Below are 27,445 nucleotides of genomic sequence, written 5' to 3' on the forward strand. Positions count from 1 at the left end.
AACAAAAACTTTGCCGTCATTGGTGTTATTTTTCAAGAGAGCATGTCGTGAGGTGACCATGCCGAAATGTTTGTTGGCTTGTTTATGGGGTTTAACGTACCAAAGCGACTCAGGCTATGAGGGACGCCATAGTGAAGGGCTCCGAAGGTTTCGACCACCTGGGGTTCTTTAACCTGCACTGATATCGCACAGCACATGGGGCTCTATAATTTCACCTCCATCGAAATTCATCGGCCGCGGCCGGGATCGAACCCGCGTCTTTCGGGTCAGCAGCCGAGCACCATAACCACTGAGCCACCGCGGTGGCCGAAATGATATGCGTGAAAGAAAAACGTAGCGTCGGGCTCTTATGAAGTTTTCATCGTTCCGAAAAGGATAAAATTACTGCAGCTTCAATGTGCCTTCTTTTTTAATGCTAAGATAGCGTCCCTGTATCTATGCCGCTACAACAACTGCCAATATAACTAAAATGCACAGGTTAAAATAACAAGCCGTGCGCATAATTTCACAAGCTTGACTACGATGCACACTCCCGGTTAATATTTGACAAACTGAACTTGTTACCGCCATGTAGGATTTATATATCTGTCCTGCCTTATGCATGAATTCTTCACGAGAAAAATTAATACGTGTCTTAAGAAACTCGCCGTTCTGAAACACAGTACCATAGAAGTCTCTATACAATGCACAAATTGCGATAAATTGTTTATTCTATAGACCTTACTTGCTGCTATAAATTCTGAACCCTCATTAATTACTCGAATTCTGTATTATTCATAGCTGATGAGACTTCTGTGATGAAAAGTTTCACATTTATTCTTTGAGGAAGTGGTGACTGCAGTAGGGAGAGAAGAAAGGCAGCGAAAACGGTGTCTAAGCAACACTCTTTATTCGGGCTGATTTGCGCCCACAATGGATTGAATCACTCGGCGGCGGCGAAGCGACAGCGTGCTCGACGGTCGTCTAACAGAATCCCCGGCGCTTTCGGCAGTGCTCACTTTAAAGCTGATAGTGAACTTTCTAGATAAAGCATGTAGTTACTACAACGTTCTGGAACAACATATACTCGGGTCCGTCTGGATGCGATCAATCGAGGTAAATATGGTCGTGTGTCGCATCTCAAACAAAGCGCTAAAGCGGCGTGCCGGCAGCTTTGAAGAATGAACAAACAAACACTGCTGAGATTCGCGAAAATATCAATGCCTGTATATGGCAACAGTGCATATGAAAATAAAATAACTGCAAGCCTTATGTTCAAAGACATTTCAAGTTTTGTCGAGCAAGATGTGAAATGATTTGGTGCATGAAAGTCGACCGTTACGCTCAGGACATACAGTCGATTTACTATTGTTAATTTTGATAGACCACAGGTGTTATTTTTATTTGCTTGATGTTTCACTAACTTTTCATAAAGTTTGTGAAATATCAAGGAATAATGAATCTGATAGCTAATCAGGCAGAGACATGCGAATCCAGACCCTTTGTATTTTGAAACATTTGCCTTTTCAAAATTGAACACCCTGGAAACCGCATTGGAAGTTCAGTAGGGCAAGACAGAAAAACATTCCTTGGAGAGCAACATTCTAAGCAGTTTACGTGATGGTACATACCTTCAACCAGAGTGTCCAGGTCACTGCTTTCCGAGAGAAATCGAGGCTGAATGATGGGGTATTCATTGGCATCAGTGCTCTTGAGCCAAATATAGCCCGAAGAATTTGGCCGTAAAAGTACGGGCACGATCATTAGAACATGCTGTCCTCGTTTTGGCTTGTAGTAGCCGTCAAACATCTGAAACATGTGTGGTACACGTGTTTTTAAAAATGGTGCCAATAAGATATTTACTTCAAATTGCAATTTATTTACGATGAACAATGTATCTGATAAAATGTAGAAGTATAACGCCTGGTGTCAGATGATACCTGGCTGTAATCAATGTTAGCACCTAAGTTCTCAGTAAATAATTTAACTTGCGTACCATGCCTAGTGCAATGATTGCACAGCTCCGCCTCAGATGGCTGTCTCCATATAAAAAAATTAGGCAACCAGATTATATACGCGGCTTGCTCCGCAGGGAGAACTGGGAGAGCTGCCTTGGGTCCTCTAAGTTAAATTGTGTGGAACTTCCCTTCAGAGAAACTGAGAGAGGTGTGGTAACTATCACGCAAAGGCTAGCCTACATCCTGCAACAGTTCCACTCCGCGGCCCAGCGGGATCGCGAGAGACTCACTGTTGCGTTCGCACGCGCCTGGCTTTCCCAAAGCTATCTTAATTTTTTTTTCGGTACACTGCAGTCCTTCTGGCCTCGCTCTTTGATTTCATGGTATACCGCCGCATCCAAGTAATCCTATTTGAAAGCGGGCGGTCCATCTATCGGCGTTCTCCGCCAAATTCATAGACAATATCAAAGACTGCTGCAGTCGGTAGAAGTAAACTTCAGTGTAATAAAGTTCTGAACAAAATGATAGCGAGATTTTTGACGCTCTTACAAACTGGAACTTGAGCATCAGTGCGCATTTCCAACGACAGCACAGCTTAGAAGAACGCTCGTACTACTGGATCGAGGGGAGGCGGTTCGTTTACAGCGAAATGCATGAAGCTACCTTAATATATGCGACACGCACAGTGCCTGCGGAGTTGTTGTTTTCCTCACAAAATGGCATATACCCACAAGGGGGATTGGCCATAACCAGGCGGTGACAATTTAAATTGCAGATTGCATATGGCAAGCGTGGGATGACCTAACAAAAATTGTGTAACTCTGTTTCCGTAGCAGAGGAGGTTGCAGGAGGTTAGAGCGGCCTGACAAACTGAAAATTAGGTAAGGGAATCAAAGAAAGAGATTGAGAGAGAAAGAGAAGGAATTGCAAAAAATAGTTACCCAAACACCAAAGCTTATGATGGTATGGGCAGTACGAAAGCTTATGAATTTAGAAGTTTTGATTCTAGGAGATAATTTTGAACGGCAGAGCACACATTCCCTTTGGTATGGCCAAGCATAGAAGTGCCAATGAACAGAACAACCGCAGAACACAAACGCAAATTGAGATTCTGCAGTGGGACCTCTAATAGTCGCCTCCGGATCGATGAGTAGCGACGACAAAAGAGAAGAAAGTGCTCTATTGTTTCCGGCTCAGCACAATACGGACACAATGGGGTGATCGCCAGAACAGGCCTGTAGAGTTTCGTGTAACATTCTCTTTTACTAGGAGTTGCTATTTTCCTGACAGCGAAGCAATGCATCAATTGGTTCCAGTCAATCGGGCTCGGTCTCTCCCCTCTTGCTCTGCGGTGGAAGCGCAGGAAGCGCTACGGTGCTGATTTTCGGACCTGACGCAAAATCCGAAAAGTGTTGATCGCACACTTTCTTGCACTAAAATATGAGCTTTAGTTGCATTTTCAAAGAAAATTTCCTTTACCGCCAAAAGTGTTTCTCAGTTTAATATATCCTGCTTAGGACCATTTTGATAAGCGGGTTGCGGAATATTTAGAGGCCTAAATCGTCAGCTTCAGTTTCAGTACTTTTGATTGGGCGTAAATTTTAATATCTTAAGAGCGCGAGGATTATAAAGTTATGCTGTTTATGGTAGTGAATTTCCATGCCCATCAAGCACCTGTGAAAGAGAAGTCGTGATGGAGGACCACGAAGGACCACAAAGCAGCAACTGAACACAACAGGTCTATGTGTGAGTCACCTGTTGCTTCTGGAGTAGGCGACTCACTATATGAAACATCGGCAGTCCTAGTTCTATAATGGTAGAGCATTGTATAACGGACCTGCATATATAGAGAGATAAAGTACTACAATCACTTCCTCAATTCTAGAAACTCAGTACCGCTACAGTGGTCAGCTCGTCGCTGCGGTGAAAGGATCAGAGACGTCAGGCTGTAGCAGAGGGAGGCACCGCTGTCCTTAGCGTATATGCCACAGACCAGGGCTTGCATAATAAGGACACTTGGTTAAATTGAGAGGAGTGACCGGTCTCTCGAGTTTTCGACCCTTTGGCGAAACTTGCGCTTCGAGACTCCCTGCCAGGTACCATTATCCGCCATTTTGAAATTTTAGGGCAGTGCAAACAGTCCCGGAATTTTATTACACTATTGGTAACTTTGAAATACGCTCTTCTATTTTGTCTGCTGCAGCTTTAGCTTTAAAGGTTTTTTTTTTATGAGGGGATCGCATCCTTCGCCTGAAATGATATCATCATCACGAGAGCGACGGCATAAACTGTCAGACGTGGCGCCACCCCACCCCGAGAGTTCGTGGTTGTCGCCCGCATGTAGTGATATCACAATATATGAATCTTATACTGCCATTTCTAGCGTGGCATACTTATAGCTCATGCCAACTCTTTTTGATGTGTCTTGTCAACCACTAATCACGACGTTCTCTTGTCACGTGCACCTCACACATAGAGATGACGCTGAAACTAACGTCTGTCTACGTGACCGCGCCTTCATCCTTTTTCTGACTCCACGAGGTTTGAAAACTGACCTGCGAAATACCGATTTGACCAGCAATGTACTCAGCTTCAACGCTAGTTGGATTGAGCGTGACGTAAAGAAACTGAATGTTCGGATGTGTGGGATCAGAGCCCGGTGTACTGAGGAACGCCACGCCTTCGACGCCATAGGCGTGTGTCAAAGGACCTGAAAGAAGAAAATAAACTTGTGTTATATACCGTCCGTAAGGTCATCTGGCAGGGTATGGAACCCCAGATCAGGATCATTTCATATTTCCTAAATAACATACTGCGAACTAGCCCTCTAGCCCCAAGAAACGTAGCAGTTTACTCGCATGCGAGGTTAAGTAATTAAAGGCAGTGTTATTTAACCATTTTTCGTATGGTTTAGTCACTTTGAAAACACTAACTTTGAATTTTTGTTTTTTTGCTGACGCCTGATAAAGAGCCCAAGCTAACGTGATGTCATGTTTCTGAACTTCAGATGAATGAATGCCTGCAAGAGTGGCGCCGCATGTATCACCAGTTTGCCCTTCGGTGTTTTGTAGAAAGGCGGAACCCTCTGGAGTCTCACTGAGCATTGAAACTTTTTTCGGTGGGTAGATATTCTTCAGAAAAAGTGCTTTGCATATTTTCAGCTCATATGTCAGAATACAAATGCTGCTCGTGCGGCTCGTGCTTGTGTGTGCTATTCTTAAAACTAGGCCATGGAGTAAGAAAGTGCACAAGCCTGCAAACGGCGGATAACTTAATGTAAATCTGGAACCGCAGAAGCCGGCACTGTGTGATACCGCGTATGTTTTAGAAGCGGCACTAATACAGCGTTTCCTTAAATCTCGCTAAAAATCATGGCACCTACCGGTCCTTTTTAATGCATAATCAGGAATTGTCGATGGATCATAATAGTTGAGCTCGATATCTTCTTTGCTCGTTGCCGCTATTCCGTTTACAGTAACGTGATCGAACAACTTTTCGCCTACTGGAAGATCGGCGAGGACATTTATCTGGAATAAAGCATGCGCACGCTTAGTGCATAAAAAATTGCTTCATAAAGTAGGCTGATATGAAGGGCCAAGAAAACAGCAGTGGGTGTCAGGAGAAAGCATTCCAAGCAGCTAGGCGATCAATCCTGCGTTCGCCGTAACGCTCGCATGTGCGTTTTAAAATTACAGATACCATTAATTTTGTTCGCGCACGCGTATTGTGAAAAAAACAGGGTCGGCAAATGAGCGCGAGCTCAGTGCAGAATATCTAGAAGAGTTTCAACCATACCAAGCCAGCCCATGACTGGGAGGAAGAAGACTTAGGCAACGCCTTTGGCTGGATTTTATGCAAGCATAGCTCACTGCGTAGACATATTTATAGCACTTTTATCGCATATTTATTTATCGCGTTTTTAGAACACCTTTTTTTTTCACTCGAAGAGGGCAATTACCGTACGAATAGAATTTCTTTTCATGGTTCTCGGCAGGACGAAGTTTGATGTGCAAATGAATAGGGATAATATTAATAGTAATTGGGTTTTGGGGAAAGGAAATGGCGCAGTATCTGCCTCATATATCGGTGGACACCAGAACCGCGCCGTAAGAGGGAAGAGATAAAGGAGGGAGTGAAAGAAGAAAGGAAGAGGTGCCGTAGTGGAGTGTTCCGGAATAATTTCGACCACCTGGGGATCTTTAACGTGCACTGACATCGCACAGCACACGGGCGCCTTAGCGTTTTTCCTCCATAAAAATGCAGCCGCCGCGGTCGGGTTCCAACCCGGGAACTCCGGCTCAGTAGCCGAGCGCCCTAACCACTGAGCCACCACGGTGGGTGAATAGCAATGGTGCCTGAAACCGTTTCGGCGCGGCTAGAATTCTAACCCAGGTTACGGTTTTTTTACTTATGAAGCTGAATACTGAAATGAGGTTCACGTCTCATCGAGGGGCTAATGTTTAAGAGAAAGAGGCATAGACATTCAGCCATAACTGTGAACAAAGCGCTGATACTTTCCGACAAGAGCATTTGCAACATACCTATTTATAGTACAAAGAGGTCTGGCATACAGAAATGAGACAATGAACGCGCTTTTAGGTTACAAGAAAAGTACTGACCTGAACTGTTTTACTTTTTTCGGATGCAAAGAAATTCACTGTGAACGCTGGTTCCAGGGCATGACACATGCGGTGGTGCAGATATTACTTTATTTCTCGTGCGTAATCTTTGAAAACTTTGCCTGTAGGCCGCGCAACACTCACGAATAACTGAGAAATTACGCGGTGATTATTCCTGAATGCTCGAACTTTCGACATAGTCTTACCCCAAGAGACTCGAGATGTTTTCGAGGTCCGATGCCAGACAGCATAAGAAGCTGCGGGGAAGCGATAGCGCCGGCGCAGAGGATGACTTCCTTTGTGGCCCGGACTGTGTGCGTTGTGAAGTAGCGCTTGTACTCGACTCCAACGGCAGTTTTTTCTTGGAACAGAAGCTGCGGAGAAAGTTCATCTCAACTCGGTCTCGGTGCCTCTCAAGTGTGAGACGCATTGTGCCCAACAACAATAGACAGTGTGGCTGCTTATGAGACGCCTCAGGGCGTAATTTATTGGCTGTTTTTACATGTCGAGACATTACCTACTTGTATAAAAAAAATCTGCACGCAACCAATACCTTAGTCACGTGCGAGTAAAGTGCGACGTCTAGGTTTGCTCTCTTCCGGACCGTGGTGTTGATGAACGACCTGCTGGAGCTCCAGCGCTCCCCGTTCTTGATGTTGTTCTGAACGAGGGAAAAGCCTGGAATGAAAAATAGTATCCCGACAACATCACACGCAACCGAGCACACAAAAGCAGCTATGGGCCTTTTTGTATGGGGCAGACTGTAGCCACACTGAGGTGCTTCTGTAATACTGACTAAGGCTAATCATTCAAATTAGTAAGATACCACTAAGTCAGATGCTTTCCCGCTAGTGGTTTCATTTTATTCCGCTTTAGCACGATGACTTGGGAGAGAAGCACTGCACCTTCCGCGGTTTTTGCTAGCTACAGCAGGGGCTTCTTGAGCGCGAGTTTGCAAGTTGGAGGTTGGGGTTGTGGTCGCCGACAGGTGGCGTAAACTTAGCGCTACATCGGCCGTCAGTGGCTACTCCATATTGTCGCAATAAAATTAATTTGACAAGACCTTGTTCCAATGTTCTGAGGCTTAGTCTGGCGCGCAAGCACTCACACGAGTCTTAATGTCGCTGTGAGCAATGGGCGCCCAGTTTAGTATCCTGAACGGATTATATAAGAAGGCCGGAATTCTCCCTCCCTATTGTGTGGTTCCCACGCAGATAAAAAAAATGGCCTGCAGAGATCTGTAATGTACCCTTGAGCTCTTAGCAAGGGTAAATGTCCAAATGACAGGAAACGCCGCAAGAGGAGCCCTTTGATAAAAAAAGCGCGAAAAGAATAAGACAAACGAATAACAAGATTTACAACGATAGTCGCCAGTCCTTGCAATTCTTTTGATTCTTTAGACTCTGTATCTTTGCGTTCTTTTTAGCTGTGCGCTTAAACTAAATCGCCAAACTTTCCGTTCTTCTAATTGTAATTTCCCGTACAATTGACTCTTTTTTGTGGCACTTCAACTTCAATGCTGCTATTATGGCAGTCAGATCTGTGTTCTGGTGTAAAGCGCGAAACTTATTAGCCTGTACTTGTTAGCCTTATTAACTTGTCCTGTACTCGTATTAGCCTGTACTTGTAAATATTTTCTCCATCCACGGGTTTGCTTTAGCGCTTTCTCCAGCTATGCATTCAATCGACTTGCCCAACTTTCCGTTCTTCTAATTGTAACTTCCCGTGCAATGGGCTCTTTTTTTTGGCACTTCAACTTCAATGATGCTATTATGGCAGTCAGATCTGTGTTCTGGTGTAAAGTACGAAACTTATTAGCCTGTACTTGTTAGCCTTATTAGCTTGTCCTGTACTCGTATTAGCCTGTACTTGTAAATATTTTTCTCCATCCACGCGTTTGCTTTAGCTCTTTCTCCAGCTATGCATTCAATCCACTTGTCCAACTTTCAGTTCTTCTAATTGTAATTTCCCGTGCAATGGGCTCTTTTTTTGGCACTTCAGCTTCAATGATGCTATTATGGCAGGCAGATCTGTGTTCTGGTGTAAAGCACGAAACTTCTTAGCCTGTATTTGTTAGCCTTATTAGTTTGTCCTGTACTCGTATTAGCCTGTACTTGTAAATGTTTTTCTCCATCCACGCGTTTGCTTCAGCGCTTTCTCCAGCTATGCATTCAATCAACTTGTCCAACTTTCCGTTCTTCTAATGCCCCGCCGCGGTGGCTCAGTGGTCAGGGCGCTCGACTACTGATCCGGAGTTCCCGGGTTCGAACCCGACCGCGGCGGCTGCGTTTTTATGGAGGAAAAACGCTAAGGCGCCCGTGTGCTGTGCGAGGTCAGTGCACGTTAAAGATCCCCAGGTGGTCGAAATTATTCCGGAGCCCTCCACTATGGCACCTATTCGTCTTTTCTTCTTTCACTCCCTGCTTTATCCCTTCCCTTACGGCGCGGTTCAGGTGTCCAAAGATATATGAGACAGATGCTGCGCCATTTCCTTTCCCCAAAAACCAATTATATATATATATATATACATACATATATATATATATATATATATATATATATATATATATATATATATATATATATATATATATATATATATATATATATATATATATATATATATATATATATATATATATATATTCTTCTAATTGTAATTTCCCAATGCAATGGGCTGTTTTTTTGGCACTTCAACTTCAATGATGCTATTTTGGTAGTCAGACATGTGTTCTGGTGTAAAGCACGAAACTTATTAACCTGTACTTGTAAATACTTTTCTCCATCCACGCGTTTGCTTTAGCGCTTTCTCTAGCTATGCATTCAATCAACTTGCCCAACTTTCCGTTCCTCTAATTGTAATTTCCCGTGCAATGGGCTCTTTTTTTGGCACTTCAGCTTCAATGATACTATTATGGCAGTCAGAACTGTGTTCTGGTGTAAAGCACGAAACTTATTAGCCTGTACTTGTTAGCCTTATTAGCTTGTCCTGTACTCGTATTAGCCTGTACTTGTAAATATTTTTCTCCATCCACGCGTTTGCTTTAGCGCTTTCTCCAGCTATGCATTCAATCAACTTGCCCAACTTTTCGTTCTTCTAATTGTAATTTCCCGTGCAATGGGCTCTTTTTTTTGGCACTTCAGCTTCAATGATGCTATTATAGCAGTCAGATCTTTGTTCTGGTGTAAAGCACGAAACTTATTAGCCTGTACTTGTTAGCCTTATTAGCTTGTCCTGTACTCGTATTAGAATGTACTTGTAAATGTTTTTCTCCATCAACGCGTTTGCTTCAGCGCTTTCTCCAGCTATGCATTCAATCAACTTGTCCAACTTTCCGTTCTTCTAATTGTAATTTCCCGTGCAATGGGCTCTTTTTTCGGCACTTCAACTTCAATGATGCTATTATGGCAGTCAGATCTGTGTTCTGGTGTAAAGCACGAATCTTATTAGCTTGTCCTGTACTCGTATTAGCCTGTACTTGTAAATATTTTTCTCCATCCAAGGGTTTGCTTTAGCGCTTTCTCCAGCTATGCATTCAATCAACTTGCCCAACTTTTTGTTCTTCTGATTGTAACTTCCCGTGCAATGGGCTCTTTTTTTGGCACTTCAACTTCAATGATGCTATTATGGCAGTCAGATCTGTGTTCTGGTGTAAAGCACGAAACTAATTAGCCTGTACTTGTTAGCCTTATTAGCTTGTCCTGTACTCGTATTAGCCTGTACTTGTAAATATTTTTCTCCATCCACGCGTTTGCTTTAGCTCTTTCTCCAGCTATGCATTCAATCAACTTGCCCAACTTTCAGTTCTTCTAATTGTAATTTTCCGTGCAATGGGCTGTTTTTTGGCACTTCAACTTCAATGATGCTATTTTCGCAGTCAGATATGTGTTCTGGTGTAAAGCACGAAACTTATTAGCCTGTACTTGTTATCCTTATTAGCTTGTCCTGTACTCGTATTAGCCTGTACTTGTAGATATTTTTCTCCGTCCACGCGTTTTCTTTAGCGCTTTTTCCAGCTATGCATTCAATCAACTTGCCCAACTTTCTGTTCTTCTAATTGTAACTTCCCATGCAATGGGCTGTTTTTTTGGCACTTTAACTTCAATGATGCTATTCTGGCAGTCAGATCTGTGTTCTGGTGTAAAGCACGAAACTTATTAGCCTGTTCTTGTTAGCCTTATTAGCTTGTCCTGTACTCGTATTAGCCTGTACTTGTAAATATTTTTCTCCATCCACGCGTTTGCTTTAGCGCTTTTTCCAGTTATGCATTCAATCAACTTGTTCAACTTTCCGTTCTTTTTGTAATTGTAATTTCTCGTGCAATTGGCCCTTTTTTGGCACTTCAACTTCAATGATACTATTATGGCAGTCAAAACTGTGTTCTGGTGTAAAGCACGAAATTTATTAGCCTGTACTTGTTAGCCTTATTAGCTTGTCCTGTACTCGTATTAGCCTGTACTTGTAAATATTTTTCTCCATCTACGCGTTTGCTTTAGCACTTTCTCCAGCTATGCATTCAATCAACTTGCCCAACTTTCCGTTCTTCTAATTGTAATTTCCCGTGCAATGGGCTCTTTTTTCGGCACTTCAACTTCAATGATGCTATTATGGCAGGCAGATCTGTGTTCTGGCGTAAAGCACGAAACTTGTTAGCCTGTACTTGTTAGCCTTATTAGCTTGTCCTGCACTTGTATTATCCTGTACTTGTAAACATTTTTCTCCATCTACGCGTTTGCTTTAGCGCTTTCTCCAGCTATGCATTCAATCAACTTGCCCAACTTTTCGTTCTTCTAATTGTAATTTCCCGTGCAATGGGCTCTTTTTTCGGCACTTCAACTTCAATGATGCTATTATGGCAGTCAGATCTGTGTTCTGGTGTAAAGCACGAAACTTATCAGCCTGTACTTGTTAGGCTTATAGGCTTGTCCTGTACTCGTATTAGCCTGTACTTGTAGATATTCTTCTCCATCTACGCGTTTCCTTTAGCGCTTTCTCCAGCTATGCATTCAATCAACTTGCCCAACTTTCTGTTCTACAAACCACAAGGGGAACATCGCGGGATGTAGTCCGGCCGCGGCTGTGGCATTATGATTGCAAGGAAAAGCAAAAACGGGAATGTGCCGTGATTTCCTTGCACATTGAAAAAAATCAAACATGTGGCCGGAAGTATCCTGTAAATTTCAGACCTTCTTTGGGAAGATAAGTACAGTAATGCTTGTTGAGGTATAGACATTATGAATTTAACAGCCCGGTTTTAGTCTTTGTCTGGAGTCGCAAAAGCCACGTGATCACAGTTTGCTTACAAAGGACGGAGAGTTGCGGTGTCACCTTGGTGGATAATGAGAATCTGTCTTTCATGGGGATTTGAACCAGGTGGGTCCATGCCACTTGGGCTCCAGGAGCCGGAGGTGCCGGAAGGAAGAAGGGGCGAATGGAATGCGCCTATTAAAGCAGAAAGAATTTTAGACTAGTTCGCTTGGTTTCAGCGCGGCCCATTGTACAGAACAAAAGAGACAGCTGTGTGTGTTCAAAGCTGTGTACAAAGCCGCCAGATCAGGGATGGGGACACTTTGCCCTAGCACCCAGGCTGCAGCGAAGTCTGTCATGGGCAACCAAATTCGGCATTGAGACTCCAACTTGGACCATGGCGCCGACTACACTGCCCCTCAGCGATGAATCCACCAAATCACTCATACAGTCGTTGACCACTGCGTATAATTGTGTCTAATCTTCGGTAGTTCAAAGATTGATAGTTCAGAGTCTAATCTTTGGTACTTCAGAAATCTCCATAGTGTCGCGACGCTATGAGATAACCATTTAGCGAACCAGTTGATGTTTATTGGTATCTGCACGATGAGAGTTAGAAGTTGTTTGTTTTTGTTGTCATTCTTCAGATACTAGATATGATAAAAATAGTAGATGCTTCCGTAAGCAGCTGAAAAGGAAAGTTTTGCCGTCGAAAATGGCACCCACGTCCGAGGTGGAGCCAATGCCGTTGTATGTTGCGGTGAAAATGTATGTTTCTTTCTTACAGAACTGTGCTGACCTGCATTACGTCAGTAATTCAGGTTGATAAGCTGACCTGCATTATGTCAATAAAGGTGGCGCCTTCACGAAAGTAGTGTTGCGACTTTGAGGTGGTCCCGTAACGCTCGCCACCCGTTTTGTGACATAGCGTTGCCCGCTCTCTAGTCGGTAGCGAATACTCCGAGTCAGGCGTCGGTGAGAATAACAAAAGGGATTTTATACATTCTGTACAGAGCATTATACAGGACGAGAGCGGCACAGGGGCCGAGGGCTATCAGCAAACGCGACTGTTCTCGCACAGCGACGTCATGCGAGACTCCAACGCGTCACACATCTCACTCCACTCGTGAGCGGCACTCGGCTCACGGTGGGTCGGTCTCTGTAGAACGGGCTCGGTAGAACGGAGTGCTCTCCAGGAGGCAGCGTTGAGGCTTATATAGCCCCGAGAAACGGTTGTCACTCAAATAGACCAATAAAAAGCCAGCACTTGACAGCCGTCCGATAGGTCCAACCAGCGACCGCGCTGGCCACCCGCTTCAAGTTTGCCGCGCGCGGTGACATCCGGGGGAAACGGGAACCGGCGCCTGGCTGTCTAGCAATATGCTGCACGTTTGGACATGTCGTTCGCTGAAGCTTCTCCAGAGAGCGCCGCTGGCTGGCGGCGCAGCATCTTAGCTTGTCAAGGGAGTGTTAGGGCGTTGTTGCCTTGCGGCGCAGCACCGGGCTTGCCCAAGGGCGTTCGCAGGAGAAATTTTGCATCTTGTAGATTTGGAATCCGGGCTGGTTGTCCATGCACGACAGTAGTCATTTGCTGTCCAACGTAGCCCGGATGGCCTATCCGACCCGCAGAGCCGATTCCCGACTCCTGAGCCGACATCCAACCCTCAGAGCCGTTCCGATCGCCTGGCGGTGGGGCACAATCCCCACAACGACGTCCGCACACAGGTCCGCCGTGACCATTGAGCTCGGCCTCTCACAGGCATCACGCCGGGTACCTTTGGAGGATCGTTTCTGATCTGCATGTGCGACCATGTAACCCGAGCTATGCATTCTTGATGTTAACTTGGCTGCAAAACAGGACAGTTCGTATTCTATTGTCCTACAGCTTAAATGCACTGATTGGTCACAACGCCGAAACGAGACAACGACTCCACATAGTTCTTCTATCCGCGCGGATTGCACCTACAATCTCTACACGAGCGTGGTCAGTTTCCAACGCCCGACGCCTGGCTGAGGGGGAGACTGAATGCGGTCTTATCTAGAGAAGCGTATGAGCCTGGGATATTACTTGCCAGACGTCAGATATTTTTCGCGAACATGCTTTCTGGCTGAAGAACTGGCAGCATAACAGTAGTATGGAAGAGCTCGAGTTCACCAAACGTTCATCACAACATGACGAGTGAAAACACTGTAATTGAAGACAATGATAGCGGCGCCAAATAGAGCGCGGTCCGCACGAAAACTTTTGCGGATGATTACTGTGCACCGGCGGCTAAGGGGTGAAGTTTTGCCGCCTGCATGCTCAATAAACGTTGCTCCGCTCCCGGAATCAGGGAGGGGGCGAGCCAATGGAAGTCAAGATTGAAAAGAAAAAACAGCGGTGTAGACACAGGGATAAAGAAGAAACCGTCACTGTGGTGTTTCTCATGACAGCAGCGGTGGCCTAGCAGTCTGAGCTTGCGCCTCGCGTGCCGGAGGTGCGGCATTCGATCCTCGATGCCGCCGAGTACCCGCCTGTGTTTCTATAGGGCGCAAGCAATGCCATTGGCCCAGCCTTCCGCTCTGTTTTTCATAAGTGAAACTCTAATTAAGAAGGCCCTTTTGCCTGCCCCGGCTTCAACGTTTCGTTGGTGCGCAGAAGTTTAAATTAGCTTTGCGCGTTAAAAGTTCATTTGTGGCCATACAAGATCACAGTGACAGGACTTGAACGCGCAGGCTCTTTTACCACGCCATCCACCCTGAAAAGCCCAGAACACGTTGGGGGAATAGCGTTGAAACAAACTTAATATGCGGTAGTTATCCTGCCGCCAGCGGAGGTCGAACCCACCACCTACCCAAGTCGAGGTCTGCGCTCGACAGCGTGGTAGTTTTAGTCTCTCCATTAATCTTGCGCCTTTTTGCTCTCGTCCTTCCTTAGGCTATGAAATACCGACTAGCCCGATCAGTCCTTGTTGCGAACCAACGACAGCCTGCTGAGCTCTCCCGAGAGGTTGTGCGCTGGCGGTCGGAGCGAGCACTTTTGCATCTCGGTAAGCATGTCATTGCTTACTGTGCTTTGCTTACTCAATTGCTCAGGACTAACAGAAACTGAGTGACAGGCTCACTGACAATGCAAATCAAAGAGTACAGGATTATCTGAACCCACCCTCGGAGGTGTCGACAACGTTAGGCCTGTTTCGAAAATTTGCAGTGGCATCGTTTTGTGTCTATTTATTTATGTGTTTCATTATATCTATTCATATTTTAAATTCGATAATGTTGTATGTTATGTGTGCAGCGCAAGAACTGTCACTGGTTCTGCTACCGGCATGCGGCTACACTACGCGGCGCCTGAAGACAAAGTTTCCCCGCTCTCTTGCTGTTGCCTACGCCTGAATATGCTGCAAGATCAGTGATAGCGGCGCGGTCTTTCCGAGGTCAATAAAGGGAAGGGTCACGCTGCCGGATGACGCCAGAACAAAGCACCGCGGCTGAAATGGCTGCCAGTGTTGAGGCAGTTTCATCTAGCATGGTTGACGCAGGGGGAAGCGTACGGCACCGAAGTTCTAGGTTGGTGGGAGATGCACCCACCACCTGCACCAGTTGTGACTACCCCGCTTTCTGATTTTTAGCTCGGCACCGCCTTCTCACAGCGTATTAATTCCTTTGCCACGTGTACGGCCCGTGTACGGCCCGTGTCCTCATTGAAAATGTTTTGTGCACCATCAAGTTTATTGCTCTGTCTCACTGCTCACACGACATCGTCCTGGCATGCGACTTCCTTTCGACTCATCGTGCCATTATGGACTGTGCCATTATGGACCGGAAATTGGCCTTTCTCCGTTGTGTGGCGCCCCCTTGTGCGACGAACGTACGCAGACGGTCAAACTTCTTGTCGTGATTGACACCGACATTCCTCGATTTTCTGCCGCCCTCGTAACTCTCTCCTGTGCGGGCGTCACTCATCCAGAGGATTTCTTCAAGCCTTCCGAAACAGCCTCCCGCCAACCTTTCATTCTGTTTCCCTTCACTGTTCTCACGTTCCACAATGCACAAAGTGCAGTTTATATCTACCCGCCACGTTGGCTCAGTGGTTAGGGCTCTCGGCTACTGATCGAGAGTACCCCGGTTCGAACCCGACCAAGGCGGCACCGTTACGATGGAGGCGAAACGCCAAGGCGCCCGTGTGCTGTGCCTTGTCAGTGCACGTCAAAGACCCCCGGTGGTCGAAAATATTCCGGAGCCCTCAACTACGGCACCTCTTTCTTCCTGTCTTCTTTCAGTCCCTCTTTTATTCCTTCCTTTACGGCGCAGTTCAGGTGTCCGCCGAGATGTGAGACAGATACTGCGCCGTTTCCTTTCCCCAAAAACCTATTTTGAACTTTTACGTCTCGAAGCCATCTTCATTCTCTAATGATAGCCTATTTTTGATACTGCAGCTTTTTTTTTTTGACGTCGGCAGTTCAACTCCAGTGACGTTGCGACCGATCCGGCAACCAACGACGTTTTCCAGCGTGTCATTGATGCCGACCAGCCGCACGCGCTACTTGATGAACTCTTCGCCCTCCTTCAGAGTTTCACTTTTTCCCTAGATCTGTCTGGACGGTCTTAGGCGGCATGTCTGTCACTGTGCACAGAACTGGCACTGGTACGTACACGCCCCTCTGCGCCAGCGCCCCTATTGTGTCTAGGTTAATTTCTGAGCGCCGCGTCGTTCCCGATCACGTGGACGAAATGCTTCGTGAGGACATCATACAGCCCTGGCATATTCCCTGTGCGCTTCCGATTGTGTTGGTCAAAAAGCAAAATGGTTCCATCAGGCTCTGCGTTGATTACCGCCGCCTCAACAACATCACGCGCAAGAACGTCCATCCTCTGCCAAGTATCGATGTCGCCCTGGACTGCTTGAAGGGAGCCATGTATATATCCTTGCTGGATTTGCGCTGAGGCAACTGGAACTTGCCAGTAGCTGAAGCTGATTGCTCAAAAACCGCCTTAATAAATACGAGTACAACGTCATACAGTTTGGCCTTTGCAATAACCCGGCAACTGTCGAACGCCTGAGGGACACTGTCCTCAGTGGACTCAAGTGAGAGACTTGTCATTGCGATCACGATGACATCGTCGCCTTTCACGCGGACTTTCCTTGTCATCTCATCCGGCTGAAGCGCGCCCGCAGTTTTTTTCACTGACGCTGGGCTTCAGCTTAATTTGAAAAAGTGCCGCTTTGCTGCCGGACAACACACCATTTTATGACACGTCTTTTATAAAGATGGTATTTTTACGGACCCCTTCGAACGTAGTAAAGTTGCCGAATTTCTGAAGCCAACCTCACCGAAGCAGCTCCGTTGCTTCGTTGGCCTCTACTGTTACTATCGCCGCTTCATCTTGAATTCCACCTCGAGCACCGCCCTCTGAGCCAGCAAGTCTCCGGCTGCTCCAACCTCTGCTCTTGGAAGCCTGCTTGCGAAAACACCGTCAATTTGCGCCGACTTTTGGTTTCGTATACTATCTTGCGCCACTTTGACGGGGTTGCGCCAACTGAGATTCGCACTTGTGCCAGCGGTATTGGACTAGGTGCTGTTCTCAGCCAACGCAAGCCTTGTTTCCGTGAGTATGCTGTCGCCTACTCATGCAAAGAGGTTGCCAACTATTCTGTTACCGGCCGAAAATGTTTGGCCATTATATGGGCTACTGGAAAATTTCGCCCCTATGTGTACAGCCGCCCGTTTTGTATAGTCACCGACCACCGTGCCTTGTGCTGGCTGGCCTCTCTTAAAGACACGTCAGGCCGCCTCGCTCGCTGAGCTCTGCGATAACTGCACTACGATATCCATGCCATTTACCGCTCTGGCTTGAAGCAGAGTGACGCGGACGCTCTTTCCTGCTCACCACTACCTAGTGCTTCATCGGCTGACCCTGTGCTTACTTAAGATTTCTGCTCCCTTGCCACTGTCGATATGTCTACCGAGCCGCGGAAAAACCTTCCTAGGCTTTTTTTCGAGTCCCGCTACAGATCATTCGTCCCGCTCACTCCTCCGTCAAGCTCGTGAAATTTTTTTCAGGACGGCCTGCTATATCTTCGCAATTATCTGTTTGACGGACGCTAATTACTCCTAGTCATTCCTCGCCATCTGCGCACCGACATTTGCGCTGCTGTCCATGTTCACCTCAAGTGCGCATACGGCGGCGTTTTGAAATCCTGCGCGCTCTGCGTCTGGGGTTCTACTGGCGTGACATGTACCGCTTTGTTCGCCACTTTGTGCGGTCTTGCCCCTCTTGTAAAGGGCATAAAACTGCTCCTCGCAACTCGCCTCTTTCGTTGAGGCTGTTACTCTAACCTGCCCACCCGTTTGACCGCGTTGGCATAGACCTCTACGGCCGTCTCCCTATCTCTCCTTCTTGTCCCCGTTGTATTACAGTGGCCATAGACCATCCAACCCGCCGTACTGAAGCGTCTTTATTACCGTCTGCATCCGCCCGTGACACTGCTTCCTTTGCTTTTAAGAACCTGGTTCATCGCCATGGTGCTCCTTAAGACCTTGTCAGGGACCGTGGACGCGTATTTGTTTCTGCGCTCTTGAGACCCTTCTCAAGGATTGCCGCATTCCCCACCTAACCACTTCGTCTTACCACTCTCAGACGAACGGCCTGACAGAAAATTTTAAATGCGCCCTCAGTGGTAGTACAGGCCATGTACGTCAGCGCCGATAACTCCAACCGGGACCAGGTTCTTCCCTTCGTAACGTACGCATACAACACTGAGACGAAAATCACCATTGGATTTTCTCCTTTCTTTCTCTCTACGGCCGCAAGCCCCCTGCCCCCTGCATACTGTTTTTTGCTACCGACCGGACATTTCTGGGTGCACGTCCCTCGCCGACGCCGCCACGTACCGAAAAGAATGCCGTCAGCAGGCTCGCTCGCTTACCACGCAGAACCAGTATCAGCAGGAGCATGACTGCGACACGTACGAGACCTCTACATCTGGTCCTGCCGAATTTCTTGTGTGGCTCCGAGTGCCTCCTACACCTCCTGGCCTTTCGAGAAAACTGCTTGCTCGATATTATGACCCCTAACAGGTTCTCGAGCAAACCTCTCCTGTCAATTACTTCGTTGGGCCCGCTCCACCCTCTGCGGACTTCCGATGCCGTGGCCGCGAAACTATCTGCGTCAACTGATAGAAGCAGTAGAATGACTCCCCAGTTCTATCTTCCGCGTAAGTCGCCAGACTGGCTCCTTTTTCACCGGAGGAAACGGTAGTGTCCAACTGTCACGGGTTCAGCTATCGGAATGCGCGGACACTACACCTGTGCCTGAAGACGACGAAGTTACCTCTCTCTCTGGGTACTGGCTACGCTTCAGTACGATGCAAGATCCTAAATAGCACCTCGGTCTCTCTCGGGTCATACAATAAACGCTCCCACACATGTGTAAGAAATATATATGAAAGTTATCCCTAACTTTTTTTCGGCACTCATCGCCTTGATAAATCAACAATCTGCACCTCCGATCGAACAGTTTGGAGACCTCTGTCCTAAATCAAAAAATAGGTCAGGGTAATAGGGCCCTCACCTACCTTTTTTTTCCCTTTATTGTTAGAAACATAATAAATTCCGCCAATCGCTTCATGTATTCTGAGTACTCATATTACACAAAATGTCTGCCTTCAACGAAAAGCCAAAATACGTAATCTTGAAACGCGGCTGAAAATGTCTTGATTGTATCTTTTGTTATAGTGTACCACTTTATGAATGTCAAACATATCCGAAGGTCATCGTCTCACTAGCCAAAAACCCATCACAAGGCCGTCTACGCTACTGTAGCAAGAATCTCCGCACATCTCCGCCCATCTCCGATCATTTCTCGTCATCTCTGGTTTTCAGTGATCCGCTAGCTGGACGCCAAACACCATATGTTTATCATCCATTTCAAGAACACCGTTTTCTTGTAACTATAACGCACATTCCTCGTGTAATGTCCTATCACGGGCCGTTTGAGGAAATGCAACGATGTCAGAGCGTTTCTGAAAAGAGAAATTCACTTGATGGCGTTAGTTCTTTATGCTGCTTTACTTCTACAATCTCTATATACTATTTTGTAGCTTGCTTCACCGGGCACAATAAGTTATATGAGACACTTATATCATAATGAACCGGTCTTCTGCATCAAGGTTTGCGCCAAAGGACCTACACTCTTACATTCTCACTCTATATTTTTTATTTCAAGAGCATGCAGGCTTTAACGGCCTTCCCCACAAAGCTGCGGCCATTACATGGCATCTAAAAATCGCCCACCCAGTAATTTAACTTAGTTCAACAAAACAGCGGATGTATTGCGCGACGCCTAATGGAAAACTTCTACATGGAAGCATTTAAAGAAAATAAAGAGAAGTGAACTGCGCAGATTTCATGCACCTCCTAAACCGATTAGCTTGTTGTTTGAAGGATATAGGAGAACGCATAAAGATCAGTGGGTTGGAAAGGTGCAAAATGAACAGAATAGATAATTACAAAAAAGGTTACATTATGTTGCCAAGGTCGCTTGTGGCTTCAGTGTGTCAGTATGTAGAAATGAATACCTCTCCCGTTCACCAGCTACCCAAAATGAACAGGACGCTTTCGTGATGGTGTGGCAAACAGCCATGGCTGTCAAGTATTGCATTGGGTCGGAGAGTAAAGCGCAATCTTAGGACTTTTAATTCCGCGGCTTTGAAAATACCTTTTTTCGCTAGCATCAAGAAGAGAAAAGCATGCGTTTGTCTCACTAGTTTGGTTGCGGCCGTTGTAATCATCATTGCTGTAGCCAAGCTCTCGGCCAGCTTCTAGGAATACGTCAGTTGCCTTTGTATGCGACGTTGGGTAAGACACGGGTACCTCTCCGCTGTCCCCATGGTAGCCTGCGGAATGAAAGTAAGGCTTCACGTCGGTATAATGTTAGAAAGCATGATGGTAGAAGTGAGCCAGAGATGGGGGAGGGTATCGAGACATAGAAAGCTATTTCGTGACCAAGGTCCGCGTGCTGGGGGGGGGGGGGGGTCATGTGCGGGCAAAGCAGCGGTGCGAAGGCTGTGCACTTACTTGAAGGGCAGAAACGCTTAAAATATGGTTACACTGCGTGGTGTAGGTTCAAATACTTTGACGCTCAACTCTCAACTACTGTGCTTGAAGTGCCCTGGACGGGTTCCAACTGCACTGGTATTATAAAACTTCATGCCGTGATCAAACCTCTCGGAATAGGCAGTCATTGGTCGACCCCGGCCTAGGTGTCACGAGAGGTACTTCTCATGTTTGGAGTGGACATCCAAGGGTCATCAACATAATCATCATCATCATCATCACCACCATTATCATCAGCCTTACTACACCCACTGCAGGATAAATGCCTCTCCCATGTCTTTCCAATTAACCCTATCCTTTGCCAGATGCGCCCACCCTATGCCTGCAATCTACTTAATCTCATCCGCCCACCTAACCTTCTGCCGACCCCTTGCCTTCTCTTGGAATTCACTCCGTTACCCTTAAGGACCAGCGGTTATCCTGCCTTTGCATCACATGCCCTGCCCAAGCCCATATCTTCGTTCTGAGTTCGACTAGGGTGTAATTAACCCGCGCTTGCTCCCTCACCCACTCTACCCGCTTCCGGTCTCTTAACGTTACACCTATCATTTTTCTTTCCATGACTCGCTGCGTTTCCCTCAGCTTGAGCTGAACCCTTTTCGTTAGCCTTCATGTTTCTGCCCCGTACGTGAGGGATATTGGTAAACTGAACACACCGGCTAAACAGCATGTAACATATATTGCCTGGACGCAGAGACCATCGTTCTTTACTGAACTTCACTAAATCAGCTAGCCTTTTTACATTAATTTAATACTACTACATCCTTCATCACACCTTCGCCTATCTTGATGCCCCGTGGCAATAAATCTGGCGTTAAAAAATATTGGTAAACTGCCAGTAATGAGCTGAGATAACCTGCCATATGCGCTACATCCCCTTCTTATCTTTCTAGTTATTTCACTCTCATGATCCAGACAAGCTGTTACTACTTGCCTTAAGTAGGCGTATTCCTTTACCACTTCCAGCCACCCGCTGCCTATTGTGAACTGCTGTTTCCTTGATAGACTGTTAAACACTACTTTGGTTTTCTGGATGTTAATTTTTAGACCCAGCGTTCTGCTCCGCCTCTCTCTCTCATTGATCATTTCATCGACTGGGCTTTCCCTGACACCGGACGGATGGTGTGCTGACGCAACAACGATGGCAGGGGCGTCTGGAATGGATGCATGCTTCCTATCTTCGAGCCGGCCGCAACCTTCACCGCCTCTTCTGAACACAGAAGCACCCTTCGTTTGGCAACCTGGAACGCTGCCAGTTGATCAGTGCAGTGAAAAGGGCGCCAACATCTTCGACACGTCGGGCCACGCCACCGCCGTTGGGATGTTGCTCTCACCATTCGTATTTGTACAGCTGGGTCCTTATTCCGAGTTTGTGCCATAATGAAAAGCATCATAATCAGCCGCAACGTGCACACTTGATTAGTTGAAAGGCCGGAAGCGAATGCGGTGGTTCCGATGCAGCGAAAACGGTCGAAGAAACCGGACGGTGACGTCAGACACATAGCGTACGAAGCAGATGCTCGACAGCCAACATGGCGGCGCGCTCTAAAGTGGAGCCTCTCGCTTCGAAGTGAACACGTCGATGTAACTGCGTTTTTCGGCCCGTGAAGTGGCTATAAACTGGATACGGGACTTCAGCTTCGTCTTGTATTGCCTATAACAAATTGGATGGACGATAAATTCGGCCTGTTTTTTATTTCGTTGGACGATTCGGTAGCTCCGAATGTCGTGTGCCAGCATGCGGCGAGGTATGGGTTAACGTGCTCTCCCGAGAAATCAGAGTTACTCCTGATCGACCGTGGTGAGAGGCAGAATACGGGGCTTTTGCCGTCCACTCCCTCTGTCGCCATTACGGTCCAGGGTATGAGCATTCCGATCAAGAAAGAGATCAAGATCCTGGGAGCCATCATACCCAGCGGCAACACTAACACCACTACAATCAGACAGCTCCAAGCCTATTCCGAACAAGTCTCTAGAATGCTACGCCGGGTAATCAAGAAAAGAAATGGGCTAAGAGAGAAGGAGGCCCTAAGATTAGTTCAGGCTTTCATTCTCTCTAAACTAACATACGCCACCCCGTACTTACGGCTTAGCAAAAAGGAAAAAGACCAACTAGATGTTATTATTCGAAAGGCAGTTAAGACGGCGCTGGGACTCCCTTTATGCACATCCACTAAGCGCTTACTACAGCTGGGGATCCATAACACCATCGACGAACTAATAGAGGCCCACCGTGTAAATCAAATTGTCAGGCTCTCAACATCTAAGCCTGGCAGGAAAATATTACAGAAGCTGAGAATCAGTCCACCCCGGGAAGTCGCTGACAAGATCGACATGCCCATGCAGATGAGATCACACATTACGACTCACCCCATACCAAAACGCATGGATGAGGAATATAACAGAGGACGGAGACTAGCCAGAGCTAGACACCTCTCTAAGCGCTAACGGAGTCGCGGCAATTGCAGCAGTTTCACCCCGGGGAGATATCATTGCAAGCAGCCTTATCCAAGCGGTGGATACCACATCGGCTGAAGAAGCAGCTATCGCACTAGCGATATCAAAGAACAGCGAGGCAACGGTTATGTCCGACTCACAAGCAGCGGTACGCAATTACCTCAGAGGCCGCGTTGGCGCTCCGTGTTGGGAAATTTTGGAAAGGTCTAATCCTTCCAACATCCAGACCTTTAAAAGTGACTTAGATACGCTAACTAAACGTGTCGATGAAATGACAAGCAAGCTTGTCCCTGTGCCTTGTAAGCAGCTCCCAGAAACCTGCAGCAGTGATGTTCGCAAACTCCAAGAGAAAATTGATGACGACGAAAACCGTTCAAAAAGGTCGAATGCATTGTTCTTTGGTGTTAAAAATACCGAATGTTCAGAAACGTGCGAAGACACCGAGGTTCTTGTTCGTGAAATCTGTTAAAATAAGTTAGGTGTTTAAGTTCAGTCTATTGCAAGGGTCCACCCTCTTGGCCGCTGTTCAAGTAATAAAAATTGACCAATAATAGAGGAATTAAACAATGAAAAAGAAATCTACCCTTTGCTAAGCAACGGCAACAAGCTTAAAGAAACAGACTTCAGGATAGCACGTGACTACTCGGTTGATGTGCGCGATAAGCGTCGAAAACTTTGGCACTTCTCGAAATCCATAAAGGAGAGTGATCGTCCCTGCCTTGTCTTCAACAAGCTGTTTAAACGGTGATATTTACGTCTGGGACACGGAAGGCAACTGCGCAGTTCGTCTGGAAACCTCCGAAAATGATGTGCCACAAGTAGCTCAGACCCCGGGAAGTCCCGATGACTGACCCAATCACCTACCTGCCTTACCACAATCAAGTAACTCTTCCTTGCCGCCACTTGATAAGCGTGGTCGTGATAACGCATTATGTTTACTTTATAAAAAGGTCAGAAGTATCCTATCGAAAGCTGTTCCTATTTCCTCGCTCATCGACTCATGTTCTGCATAATCGCGCTCACAGAAACGTGGCTCACGAATAACGTTCCTGAAGACAAATTTGTTTTTACTTAGGCAACTTCGGTATATTTCGCTGCGACAGGGCGAATCGGAGAGGCGGCGGTGTTCTGTTGGCAATAAACAAAGGCTTATCCTGTGCACCCATTATAGTTACTACGTTTCTTGGATGTGTATGGGTTTTGCTAAAATGCAGTACTAGAGACATACTTATTGGTGTTTTTTATCGGCCTCCAGCTTCGGGCAGTGTTTTCGCATGAGAATTTTATCGCATTCTAAGCGAAGGGTGCAACCGGTCCCGAATTGTGCTTTATAGATATTTAGCGAGTTTAATTACCTCCATATTAATTGAACTACTCTATCTGTCGCGGCGAGTGAAAGGGAATGGAACGCATTTCTTCAGTCATGTTTAGATTTTTCATTATCTCAACTCACCATGGAACCCACAAGGCGCACTGCCACATGCTCCAGCATACTTGATCTAATACTTACTAATATTCCTGACATTTGCACCAACATCAGTTATACTGATGGGCTCTCCGATCATGACATCATTACTGAAAACATTGTTCAGAGAGAGGTAGGAAGGTGACGAATAAGAAAATTCAATCCTATAGCAAAGCCAACTTTGATGGAATGAATGCTGAAATATCTCTCTTTACTGACGTGTTTCTTACTAGCTTCTCGTCCCGTACAGTTGCAGGACACTGGATTCCGTTCAAAAATGTGTTCTCCGCCTTAAACAACAATAAAATCGAATATACAGGGAAGCCGTCAAGAGCAATCACACATCTTCGTGACTGACTTAAATACAAGCAGTGCGACAAAGAATACCACGCTTTACTTAAATCCTCTTGTCGAGACTTTTTTAACCATAACGTATCATCTATGCTCTGTAAAAAATTTTGGCAAGTAAAAAACCCCAGCCGTCATCCGGAAGTTACGCTTACTGATCACCTAGGCGCCACTGTTCCGGAGTCAGAATGCGCACAGGTATTAAACAACGCATTTTCGTCTGTATTCAACCGCGAGGACGTCTCTTCATGCGCAAACATAGGTACACTTTAAGATATTATTTTTCAGGAGATTACTATCAGCGAGTCCGGTATCATTTCACTACTTAATAATCGAAAATTGTCGTCTGCATCTGACCACGTTGGCTTCAAGAAGTTGTTAAAAAGCACATCAGAAAGAATTTCGGGAATCTTATGCGCATTTTTTTCACTGTCATTGTCATTTAGACGGATTTCCCAATGACTGGCCTACAGCCAAGGTCATACTAATTTTCAAAGCTGACGATCGCACATGTCCTATTAACTGCCGACCCATTTTATTCACTAGTACCGTCTGTAAACTACTGGAGCTCATCATACAATCGCAAATGATAACATACCTGGAAGAGCATAACATATTCTTCAAATGCCAGCATGGCTTTCGCTAGGCATATTCATGCGATGGGCAGTAAGCGGGATTTACTAATGACTTGCTACCCTGTATTTACGTCGGCATGCAGCTGAATGCCATATTTCTGGATTGTTCTGAAGCTTTTGACCGCGTTTCTCAACACAGGCTACTAACGAAACTAACACATCTTAACATTTGAACACAAATCATTTTATGGGCAACAGATATTTTGTCATTTTGAACATAGTTCACCAATATAAACCACTGCATTTCCTCTTGTATTCCAGTCACGTCCGGCGTTCCATAAGAGAGCGCGTTTTGTCCATTGCTTTTTCTAATATATATTAATGATATGCCCAACTGTATCTTGTCCCGTGTAAGACTGTTCGCCGATTACTGTGTCATTAACCATAAAGTTAGTACTGAAACTGGCCAAGAAGCGTTGGAATCAGACCTAAGCGCGATTAATACGTGGTGCTCTGACTAGAAAAGGACCCTAAATCGTACCAAAATTAAGTTCATGTCATTTACACGTTCTTTTTCCTGCATTATAACCGCATATTTTACAGATAACAACACTGTCGAGCTACTACCAAATACAAAAACCTAGGAGTAAATTTTCAAGTGGATCTAACATTGCATCATCACATCAATGTTACTCTTGCAAATGCTAATCGCTCACTTTTAATCATGAAACACAGACTAAGGCAAGCACCCTCACACCCATACACCACCTTAATCCGACCTAAAATTGAATATGCATGTGCAATCTGAAAGCGAGTTTAGGAGAGCGAGTTGACGAGCTAGTAGGTATTGCATGGTGTAGGAACAGCGCTAAGAACAGGACAGAAGTCAAACATGGAAGCACAGGGACGGGCGCTGACTATCAACTGAATCTTTATTTCGGAGCACAAACATATATAAGGTGGCAATCCCCACGTTTCATGCGCCACAGGTGTTGTATATTCAGTTCCCCTGTCCTGCGGAACGAAATACATAGGCCAAACGGGGAGATGTATAAACACCAGGCTACAAGAACACCACAATAATATGAGCAGGGTAGCTATCACCGGGAACCTTGCAAAACATTGCAAAAAGTGTAATTACGACACCTGCACCCCTGTTTACGACGGGTGCGCGATCATTGGCAAAGGACGGGATCGCTTATCTAGAGAAATAATCGAAGCCATCGAAATCCGGCGTGCCAAGGACTGCTGTGTGAGCACTCCGTCCATCTGCCTTTCTGAGAGAGAATTGATGTTCTTAAAGGCAGCTGGGCATACCTTTTGAGAGGTGACTTAACTCGGGGTATTTGTGTTCTAGCAGACATTTTTTCCCCTCTCTCTTGTTCTTTGGGGTTCATGGTGCTCTGGTTTTTGGCGTTTTTAGTTGACTGCCTTCAAAAAACTTTTTAGTCTTTTTAATTTTTGGCCCCTGTTAAACTTGAGAAATGTTGAACGCCCTCTTTACATGTTTTTAGCCGCACACAGCAATTTTTAATGTTTTTAATGGTTTTATTCTTTCACTATCGTTTCCACGATTTTTAAAACTTTTATAAACCCATTTTTTCGCCATACTTTCGCATCCTGTTTAATCCTTCATCTATTTTTTCTCAGTTCGCGTGATGGCCCTCTACACCGTGCAGATTTTTATCGGTTTTAGTC

The 27,445-nt window shown here is 46.0% G+C and overlaps 1 protein-coding gene across 1 annotated transcript in view; it reads right to left on the reverse strand.

Moving 5' to 3' along the window:
- The window catches only part of LOC144123868 (alcohol dehydrogenase [acceptor]-like), a 90,724-nt gene that overhangs the window by 22,186 nt on the left and 41,093 nt on the right, over positions 1-27,445 (reverse strand). The window contains exons 4-9 of the mRNA XM_077656594.1: positions 20,551-20,682; positions 7,110-7,234; positions 6,763-6,930; positions 5,320-5,464; positions 4,493-4,647; positions 1,611-1,788 (exon numbers count right to left, since the gene is read on the reverse strand). Of these exons, the coding sequence (XP_077512720.1) occupies positions 1,611-1,788; positions 4,493-4,647; positions 5,320-5,464; positions 6,763-6,930; positions 7,110-7,234; positions 20,551-20,682 (903 nt within the window). The remainder of the gene's footprint in view (positions 1-1,610; positions 1,789-4,492; positions 4,648-5,319; positions 5,465-6,762; positions 6,931-7,109; positions 7,235-20,550; positions 20,683-27,445) is intronic.

The sequence above is a fragment of the Amblyomma americanum genome, chromosome 3, assembly GCF_052857255.1.
Source record: "Amblyomma americanum isolate KBUSLIRL-KWMA chromosome 3, ASM5285725v1, whole genome shotgun sequence".
Taxonomy (NCBI): Eukaryota; Metazoa; Arthropoda; class Arachnida; order Ixodida; family Ixodidae; genus Amblyomma; species Amblyomma americanum.